We start from the raw sequence: 10,537 nt of genomic DNA on the forward strand, positions 1-10,537 counted from the left end.
TTGAGTTATTTCTTCAAGTCGTTTCACCTTTGGAATAAGCACGATACTAGTCTGGTTTAGTTCTCGAAGCATACGGCCATTTTGGAAAAAGTACTTCACCGTACAACAAATGCTCTCCTTAATAATATCCCAAAACTGCTGAAAAAATGCACCACAGAAACCATCAGGCCCAGGAGCCTTCAGGGCCCCATCTAAAACACAGTTGCGACAATTTCCTCTTCAGTCACTTCTGAAACTGGTGGGCTAGAACTGAGTCTAGATCATTGGGCCGATAATCGAGATTTGGGAACAGTTATTACAATTTTCATGGTGGTTGTCTGTAAATTAGTCAAAAGATAACAACTGCAAACAAGATAACTGCATCGAACTGAACTCCTGCGTCGGATTGGGAAGATAGAAACTAAAACAAGTAACTATATCCTCTGATGATAATTCTCTACTTTTTTGCTGATTTTAAAGTTTTTCAATTTGAATTTTTAATGCTATTCTTATACAAGTTTCCAATTCTGTTGTAGTTCTTCCGTTTTTTTAACTCAATATCCACTGGTTTTTAGAAGAAAGCTTACAAGTTTTTCTTTTTCTTTTTCCCCCTTTCTGATTTCATGGGAATTTGAATTGGATCGTTGTTTCATTCGATGGGCAATGATAATTACAGAACAATTATCCCTTAATTTCGTTAGATTAGTGAATCACGGTTGGTTAATTTGAAATTCCTTGTGCGTGTGCAGTAAAATCTGTTCAATTATTTCCTTTTTCTTTATTGTTAGGGAATTTTTGTTTGTTAAAGACATGTTATTGCAAGATTTTTATGAGATAATGAGACTGGTTCTGCATTTGGACAGTGTGAGAACGAATGCATCATTGTCGAATTTCCTGTCATAGTGAGTTATAATGTCGGGATTAGAAGAGTTAAGGAAGAAGCTAGCGCCTCTGTTTGATGCCGAGAAGGGATTCTCGGCTGGATCAACACTTGATCCTTATGATTCTTACATGGTAAACTTCGCCATCGATGAGTTTTATGTGATTATGAAGCTAGTTTTTATCCTTATGATGATTCTTACATAAAATGTTTCTGTTTTGGGATTTCTTTGAAGCTGTCGGATAGTGGAACTGTCAACTTGTTGAGTAGATCATATGGAGTGTATAACATTAATGAGCTTGGATTGCAAAAATGCACATCTTCACCTGTGGACGAAACGGATCAAGGTGAAAAGACGTATCGGTGTGCATCTCATGAGATGCGGATATTCGGGGCAATAGGTAGTGGTGCAAGCAGTGTTGTTCAAAGAGCTATGCATATTCCATCTCATAGAATTCTTGCATTGAAGAAAATTAATATATTTGAGAAGGTAATTTTGTTGCAAAGATATGCTTGTTTTTCGTTTAAAAATCGGCTAGATTTATTTCAATCATGAAGAGCACCATGGGGTTTATAGATTTGGTTTATATCCGAGTTACATTTTTGCATATTAGGAGAAAAGACAACAACTTTTGACAGAAATACGGACACTTTGTGAAGCACCCTGTTCTGAGGGTCTGGTGGAATTCCATGGAGCTTTCTATTCCCCGGACTCGGGACAAATAAGCATAGCTTTAGAATACATGGATGGAGGGTCACTGGCAGATATCTTAAGATTGAAGAAAAGTATACCAGAACCAGTCCTTTCATCTATGTTTCAGAAGCTCCTGCAGGTAATAACATCTCATCTTGTTCCGGGATCGGCCTATATATGCTACATATTTTTAAGTTGAAACCACATTTCCTATCATCTAGGGATTAAGCTACTTGCATGGAGTTAGGCATTTGGTTCACAGAGACATCAAGCCTGCAAATTTGCTAGTAAATCTTAAAGGGGAGCCCAAAATAACAGATTTTGGCATAAGTGCTGGCCTAGATAATTCAATGGCAATGGTTAGTGATTAGATATTAATCAGTTCATGCTTGATTTTTTTCTTTGCTATCATTACGTTTGATTATTTTAGTTTATTAAAGAGATGTCTTTGCTGGAGTTGCTCTCAAAGATGATAATCAGTTATTAAAATCTATGATAAATGTCTAACAACTGCTTCGGACTTGTTACCAGTGTGCTACCTTTGTCGGAACTGTTACATACATGTCACCCGAGCGAATTCGAAATGAGAGTTATTCTTATCCTGCTGATATATGGAGCCTTGGTCTTGCTCTCTTTGAGTGCGGAACTGGAGAATTTCCATATATGGCTAATGAAGGACCTGTTAATCTCATGTTGCAGGTAATATACCAGTGCCTTTAATACAGAACTTGACATTGAATGTTGCTTGAAACTTATATTATTTTTTAGTTCATTTAATCTGACATTATAATTTCTGAATTTCATGGAAGATCTTGGATGATCCTTCCCCATCACCGCCAAAACACAAATTTTCACCAGAGTTCTGTTCATTTATCGATGCTTGCCTGCAGAAGGATGCAGATGCCAGACCAACAGCTGAGCAGGTAACTTATACTCGATGAATATATGACCTATGTTACTCAGATTCGGTTGTAAGTACCAAACATGGTTATGTATCTGACATGGGTATGTTCAATTTTTCTAAGATTTCCATGTATTTTGAGAGTCCTTAGAGCCTGGCTGATCATATCCCTGTACCTATGTCCAGACGAATATGTGTTAGATACAATTGGCAGACGTAGGTACTTAAAAGAAAAACGAAAAGTTGGAACAACATAACATGTGGCAATTTGAGCTTAACAATATGCTGAATTGATATTATCTGATTGCAGCTTCTTTCCCACCCATTTATCAAAAAGCATGAGCATGATACAGTAGACCTAGCAGCATTTGTTCGAAGTGTTTTTGATCCAACTCAAAGACTGAAAGATTTGGCTGATGTGAGTATATGAACTCGTATTTTAGATTATATTCCAAAAGTTAAACACATGTTTGGTATTTTCATTGTGGCATAGGACGTAGGCACGAAGTTTGAGATATTTAAACTTGAAATATTGTCCATATTGTTACATAATAGTATAGCATTTCAAGGTTCTTACTTTAGGGGAATATAGGACCTCAAATGTTGCTGCTGATTAGATGGTCAAAGTTAGAATATCAATCATACATTATGGCGGTTGGCAGATCAATATCTGTTAAAAGAATTCTCTGTTAGTTTGCATCCATTTACTTTCACTGTCTAATATCCGTATTGAGCATCTTTTTCAAAACTTTGGAGGTAAGATAATAGAACAGGTGTCTGGTTATAATATGGTTAAGCATTCAAGGTAAAATATTTGATTTAACATTGAAAAGTTACTGGAACTTGGAATTTGTATCTTGTTTATCTTTTTTTTATTTTTTTAATGGATACTAATGTTTGCATGATCAGATGTTGACATTACACTATTACTTACTATTTGATGGACCGGACGAAAACTGGCAGCATGCAAGGACCCTATACAATGAAGATTCGACTTTTAGGTAATGAACTAGCAACTGATAGATTTCCTATCATTTTTTCATGGTAAATCAGTGGAATAATTCTCATGCTTACATATTTCATGCTTTTTAGTTCTCTTCAGGTTTCAATAACATTATGGTTCTTAATTAATTTACTTTTATTCTTCCAATAAATGTATCACTATGGTTATAAATACCCCATTAGAGTAATCTCGATCAAAAACATTTCTGCAGAAGAAGATACCATTTAAAAGCTTTACAGTTGAATGTTCATATGGCAAAAGTATTTTAGTTATGGAACATGTTTGAATACGGTTAAATTTTTTTGGGCTGCCTGCTGTGGCTTTATGGTTTGCATTACTAAGAGGAATTTCTTTTTATATATTCAGTTTCTCAGGGAAGCAGTTTGTTGGTCCAAATGATATCCATGCAAAGTTGTCCAGTATCCGGGGCACATTAGCAGGTGACTGGCCCCCTGAAAAGCTTGTACATGTTGTAGAAAAACTCCAATGTCGTGCTCATGGTCAAGATGGAGTAGCAATCCGTGTCTCAGGATCCTTCATTATTGGAAATCAGTTTCTAATTTGTGGGGATGGTTTACAAGTAGAGGGCATGCCTAACTTTAAAGATCTTTCTATCGATATCCCTAGTAAGCGAATGGGTACATTTCAGGAACAATTTATAATGGAACCAGGAAATGTCATCGGTCGCTACTTTATAGCTAAACAAGAGCTTTACATTATTCAATAGACGAACTACGAGCATGCTCTCCGCTTGAGGTTAGTAGTTCTTGACTTGTTCACAAAGTTTACATTAACATTCGGTTTCATCTTGCTACCGGATTGATTATTGCAGTCATGGAATGAGAAATTTCCTCATTTTTGAGCTAAATTACTTTTTTCTTATTACAGTTTCTACAACTTTTTCAACTTCTTCCATTGACTGTTGATCTCATGTAGTGCATGTTGGTATCACGTATATTGGTGTAAACCACATGTTCTGCTTTTGAAACATATAAGTATTGCCATTGTTATCGATGTTATTTGCTGGACTTATCATACAGACATGTGTAGACCGACTGATAATGACTTTTATTATCTGTATTCAATTTTATCCGTGATATATTTAAATAATCATATACATACCCTATATTGATACTTGAATGTGTCAAACACAAATAAACACCCATGTGTTTTTACAGTTGGCTGTTTAGTGATTAATTGACCTCTCAAGATTACATGTGTATATTATCATATACATAGAGTCCGAGCAACTATTAAACCTATGGATTAGAATTTAGAAGGAACTTGAGTTGCCCATCTGAATTTCAAGTACTTTTATACAGTCTGGTTCAATGTGGCGACAAGTTTCATTGAATGGCTAGAAAGTAATCGCGGATGGTCTTCCGTTTCAACGAGGAAGGAGGATTCAGCACTGAAGTCGGACTCCTCATTGAGGCTTCAGGTGTTTTCTCAAAGGTTTCATTTGAGTCTGAACTTGATGGGAACTTTTTCTTCTGGGCTTCAGGAGTTCTAAGTAAAGATGCAGTGGCAGGACTTGATGAGTAAATTTGGAGTGCTTCATCTGAAGAATATGAACTACCAGTACCAGGTTGCTTTATTTGATCCATTGGTTCTACAGTCTCATTCACCAATAGCTTACTACTTTCTGCGCTTGGAACTGCCATTACTCTTCTTCGGACAGAAGATGGCAATCTTGTGCTTGAGCAGTATCTGGGTTCAATGTTCCATAGTCGAACCTGAAAATTGTACGCAGTTCTGGTTAGAACTGAAGCATAAAAATTTCCAAATAATGTTCAATCTCAGCAATTGCCATTCAAATTCAAGTGTGAACATCGTATACAAACATGCTTAAAACATGCAAGTTTTTTTTCTTTTTGAAATTTTCACACAGATTTTAGACGCAAATATAACAAGCTCAACACTGACCGTGAAATCATCTGCACAGGCTTAAAACATGCAAGTTTTTTTTCTTTTTGAAATTTCACACAGATTTTAGACGCAAATATAACAAGCTCAACACTGACCGTGAAATCATCTGCACAGGTTGCTATCTTCCCAATTTCAGATGGGCACCTGCAGAATATGAAGAAAAGAAAGATATAACATTTAAAACTAACATTCTAGCAATATGGGGCTAAAACTTGAGTTTCATAAACCATGCAGCTTTAGGCAAAAATTTAATTTCATATCTGCCTAAATTAACTTAATTTTTAAAAGTTAAATTTCAGAAAAGAAATTCTCTAAACCATCAAAAGTAAAAGCAGACTCAAGTGAAAAAGCAACCAACAAATAACAAAATTACAAAAATACTAAACACAAGAAAAATCTTTGAACTATCACAAATTTAACGATACAATTTAAATGACATCGATAGTCGAAATTAAAATCTATCTACAAAATGAGAGTCTAAAGAATTTAAACTCTATACAAATTTATGTTCTAAAATTATAAATATTAACCATAATAATTCAAAATTTTACTAATGTATTCAAATAGATAGATTTCTATTTGCATTCATCATAAATTTCGATCTGTGACCAATAACATAATGACATAATAAAAACAAAACAATAACAATGGTTGCAATGAAAGGAAATTACCAATCTACTGCCGTAACTTCTCCTTTATGACTTTTCAAGATGATAGGCTCCGCTAGAGGCTTGTTTACCTGCTTTCCATTGTTAGCTATATTATGTTCTGAAATAAAAACAAGAAATATTTATTCCAAACATATATTTTCATTTTAAGAACCCAACCTTCCATATGTAAGCATCTCCATCACTTGAACCACTTAATACGTGATCCCCATCTGGACTGATTGCAGCCTGCAATTTCATATATATTCAAAGTATAGGAGAAATTAGCAATCAAACAAAAGCAATCATCTGCAATTGCATGTTCAATTTTCTTTCCATTTATTTTGAGGATTTTGTTAAGATACCCGAATATGCGCTGGGACCAAACACGGATACTTCAAACATAGATGAATAGTACATAAAATTAAGTAGAACGTACGTTTACATAAAAAGATTCTATTTGGCATCCAGAGAAAGTGTGAATCGGGCCCTTATCAAGCTGAAGTACATTATACAAATATATCCTGGTAAAAAAGAAAGAAAATTGCAGCCGAATTAGACATAACAATTAATGTAATGATGTTTTTAGTTAGTGCAAAGCCAAATTAAACAAATTCTGGCTGTACGGTAAGTACAATCAGACTTAAAGAAACGGATGCTTGTCAGATTCATTACCTGTTATCCATGCAAGATGCTGTGAGAAATACTCCTTTCAAATCCTGGGACAAGCTAGATATACCCTGAAATGGTAACATTAACATGTTCAATATGAATAACTCTAGTTAAAACTCTATCTATGAATCTATGTTGCTCGAATTTAAGTGTGAGTTGAATATAAAAATGCATCTGACACTACGTTCAATCTTCTTATTAGTTTTTTATGCATTTGAAGAACCGTATCCTTATACCCATATAACATTAGATATGAATGTTAAGCATGACTCAAAAATGAGAGTAGATGTAGAGCAGCTAATAAATCTCAATTTAAGGGTGAGCGTTTGATCGAATCGAGTTGAATGAGTGAAAATTTTTCAAATTAATCAAATTGACAAATACTATTTTATCATCCTAACTCGATTTGAAATTTTTTCGAATCAAATTGAGTAAAATGAAATTTGAGTCAAAGTAAATCGAATAAAATTGTTTGAGTTAAATTAAAAATTAAACATGTCAAATTAAAATCTTGTTATAATATAACTAATTTCATGTTAGAGCACGTAAATTTAAAACAATATATAATTCAAAATTTTTCAAAGCAAAATAATAAAAAACAAGATATTTTAATATGATAAACTTAAATAATTAATTAACTTATTTAAATCTCAAAATTATTATTCTAGAATTTTTTAAATTTAACTTTTTATATATTTTTAGAATTTTTAAGATTTTTATAATATTTTAAAATATATAAAATTTGGAATTTTATAAATATTTTAATTTTAATTATTTTAAAAAATTTAAAATTATTTTGAATTATTTTTGTTAAGATAGACTCATTTGTTAATTTTCAAAATTAACAAGTAAAAAAATATTTATACCTATCAGTTGTGCAATCTTCAATGGACAATTAACAGTAGATTGCTGGGTTGGACACCAATATTCCTTTCATGTATGGGAGTGAATTTTCTTATTTAGTAAAATACTGTTTTTGAAATATATTGCGGGATAGAAAATCCAACCTTTTGAGTTGAAGACTCTGGATGTGGACATGCCTGAGTAACATTAGATTTCAGATTTCTGGTATCCCAGAACTTCACAACACTGAAATAACCACCAGGATTAAGCGGGAGAGGATATTAAGTAAGCATGATATAGCATATGCACAAGAACTCAAAACTTGATCTTAGTAATGTCACTGAGCTTCTAACGTACCTGTCTGCTGCTCCAGAAGTGGCAATGGAAATCTCATCTTTGAGATAAATAACTGATGTAATGCTGGCAGCAGCAGCCTGAAAAGATATAAATAAAGCATTAAAATTTGCTTACAGTATATTGAATAAACCTCAGCAGTGAGCAAACCTTGCCACGCCTCCCCCGCCTTGCTTGAGATGAAAGATGAGCTCCTTTCACCATGGAAGTTGATCTGAATCAGGTGAAAATAACAACGAATGGAGGTATTATTTCCTAATATCACAAATATAAACTCCTAGGCTCAATTTCATTTTTAAAGTATCCATATCCGACAATCGTGTTTGATCCATATATACAAAGATATGATCTCCAAGAATCTTTTGCGTATATGAAAATACTTTTAAAAAATCATATAAATACTCTCACACAAAAAACATAGTCCTAGACCATGTATAAGAAAATAAGTTGCAACAACTTACGGATGGCATACTTCATCACATCTACTTTTCGAGTTACTCTTGCATCTTAGATCCCAAATGGCAAAGGACCCATCTCTCGACCCAGAGAGAACAAGATCTGTTGGACAATCAATGGTAAATGGCCAGCTCTTTCTGAACAAACAAGGAAAAGAAATATGTTCAAGAGAGCTACCAGAATTGGTTGGATGAGAACTCAAACATTTAACACTTCCCGTATGCCCCATCAAGACTCCAGCGCATTTCTTATCCTGAGCATCCCATACCTTTATCTGCACAATGTTCAAAAGGAAAATTAGTTCATTTGGTTTCTTTGTTTCTTTCTCGTTGAAGCAATAAAATAAACTGTTTTCTACACATGGCTACTTACAGTTTGATCCCCTGAAGCTGTTAAAATGTGGGTATCTTCCTGCAAGAAATATCAGAATATTAGCATAAAAAAAGCATAAATGCATTGGCTAGAAGATTTTGTATGGTAATTATCTCTTCAGTTCAACCAAAAATAGGTTTAATAGATACGAACTGATGTTACTCGGATTTGGACGTAGTATCAAATATGAGTGAGTGTATCTTGAAAGGTTATATTAATTTTCGAAAATATACATTTGACATGAGTGTAATGAAAAGCAAGAGCAATATAGGCATATACAGCACTCCTCTATTCTTGATGATTATTTCAAAAGATTGGTATCAACCATCCCACGGATGTTTTACAACCAACAATTTTTAATGCAAGCACAAGAACTATCCTCAGGAGTCTAAAGCCTGACGATATATGATAGTTCTAAGATATATATTTATAGGACTGCCTATCTAACATGGATAATATCTTCATTTGAAGTTTCAAGCTGAAGCTACTAGCTTATGTTCAATTCATAATTGCGTAGAAAGAATAAAAAGTGTGACCTACCTTGATCCAACATACATCAAATATGGCATTGTGATGTGCTAGCCAATCATCGATTCTTGCTTTTTCTATACAAATTTTATTAGGTGAAAGAAAACACCATTATTAGAACTGAAAGTAAAAGTGGTATTTGAAGACAAAATAAATTGGATTTTAATGAAAATCCTGACAATCTAACCTGCATTTTCATGATAAGATGCAGCAGAAGAAAGCTCCCGCCGAGAATCAAACAGGTTTACATATCCAGCCTCATCAGATACAGCGAAAATATGGGAATTTTTACTTGCCTGAAATTAGGGATTTCATTCAAAATACAATAATTTTTATTAAAATCACTTACACTCTTTTTACATGGGGAAGAAAAATATACTCCATGAATTAAATATTATTTGTACAGTTTTAATAAACTAACAAAAAAATAAGAGTACCTTACAAAAGGAGACGGCCAAAGGAGGCGTTTCTAAAACATTGTTTTCAATCGCTCCGATTTCAGTAAAATCCGAAGCTAATTCGTCAATCCATGCTCGTTTTCTAACTGAATTTTTTCCATAAGATTGAAATAATCTTAGATAGATTTCTTTTAAAAGAAATTCTAGATATGAAAATAGAGAAAAATAAGCCTTACCTCGAAAGCTACTGAGTTCTCTGGATCTGATACTGTGGAAAAAATATTGGAAAGTTGACGAATCGGTTCGCATTTCTTCTTTTTTTCTGCAGAAATCACAAGCTCAAAGAGAGATATAAAGAAGACGATATTAGAAAGAAAAATGAAATTATTTGGAGATTGAAATGTTTTATATATTTCATTTGGATTACGCGCGAGGGAATGTTTTGCCGTGGTTTGTGCTGGCGGGAAATTTCAAATTTCTTTTTTCGCAGTTTACCGGCGGTTTCTCGCTGAAAAATAAAAAATAAAAATACTGGTAGAATTAATACTTAATTACCAAAAATAGTTTTCAAGTTAGATGGGTAACTTTTAAGGTTAAAATTTGTGAAATTTGATCCTTATAGGAGTTCAAAATTTAATCTTTTTACTTTTTCAATTTGAAAATCTTAATTTAACTGTTGACATTAATGGTAGTTTCTATCAAATTTTATTAATTTAATATATTTATTTTATGTCAATCATATATCATATTATTGAGGATAACTTGATCAAAATTTTAAGTTGACAATTTAAAAAAATACTTACAATTTTAATGATCAAACTTAAATTTTAAAATAAAAATAAAAAAATTAATTTTTAAATATGTAATCGACCAACCTTTTC

At 33.2% G+C, this 10,537-nt stretch overlaps 2 protein-coding genes across 3 annotated transcripts; one reads left to right on the plus strand and one right to left on the minus strand.

Annotated features, from left to right (window-relative positions):
- Nucleotides 1–247: 247 nt before the first annotated feature.
- On the plus strand, nt 248–5,275 carry LOC105802433 (mitogen-activated protein kinase kinase 3). Of its 2 annotated transcripts, none has more exons than XM_012634067.2 (11): nt 248–409; nt 843–993; nt 1,095–1,349; nt 1,474–1,692; nt 1,775–1,912; nt 2,085–2,252; nt 2,363–2,476; nt 2,765–2,872; nt 3,364–3,455; nt 3,824–4,213; nt 4,780–5,275. In XM_012634067.2, exons 2-10 carry the CDS (start codon nt 892–894, stop codon nt 4,182–4,184), a joined length of 1,557 nt encoding a protein of 518 aa, XP_012489521.1. In that variant the 5' UTR covers nt 248–409; nt 843–891; the 3' UTR covers nt 4,185–4,213; nt 4,780–5,275. The 2 variants fall into 2 exon arrangements, with proteins under 2 accessions (XP_012489521.1, XP_012489520.1); XM_012634066.2 differs by lacking the exon at nt 4,780–5,275 and adding an exon at nt 4,346–4,591.
- On the minus strand, nt 4,557–10,039 carry LOC105802434 (uncharacterized). Its single transcript, XM_012634069.2, has 16 exons — nt 9,893–10,039; nt 9,696–9,802; nt 9,446–9,554; nt 9,271–9,335; nt 8,731–8,769; nt 8,536–8,632; nt 8,364–8,460; nt 8,053–8,116; nt 7,906–7,982; nt 7,713–7,794; nt 6,709–6,773; nt 6,473–6,557; nt 6,214–6,282; nt 6,058–6,125; nt 5,482–5,530; nt 4,557–5,193 (listed from the first exon to the last, which is right to left on the minus strand). The coding sequence occupies exons 1-16, from the start codon at nt 9,963–9,965 to the stop codon at nt 4,804–4,806; spliced, it is 1,536 nt and encodes a 511-aa protein (XP_012489523.1). The 5' UTR covers nt 9,966–10,039; the 3' UTR covers nt 4,557–4,803.
- Nucleotides 10,040–10,537: the final 498 nt, after the last annotated feature.

Source organism: Gossypium raimondii, chromosome 11 (genome assembly GCF_025698545.1).
Source record: "Gossypium raimondii isolate GPD5lz chromosome 11, ASM2569854v1, whole genome shotgun sequence".
Lineage (NCBI taxonomy): Eukaryota > Viridiplantae > Streptophyta > Magnoliopsida > Malvales > Malvaceae > Gossypium > Gossypium raimondii.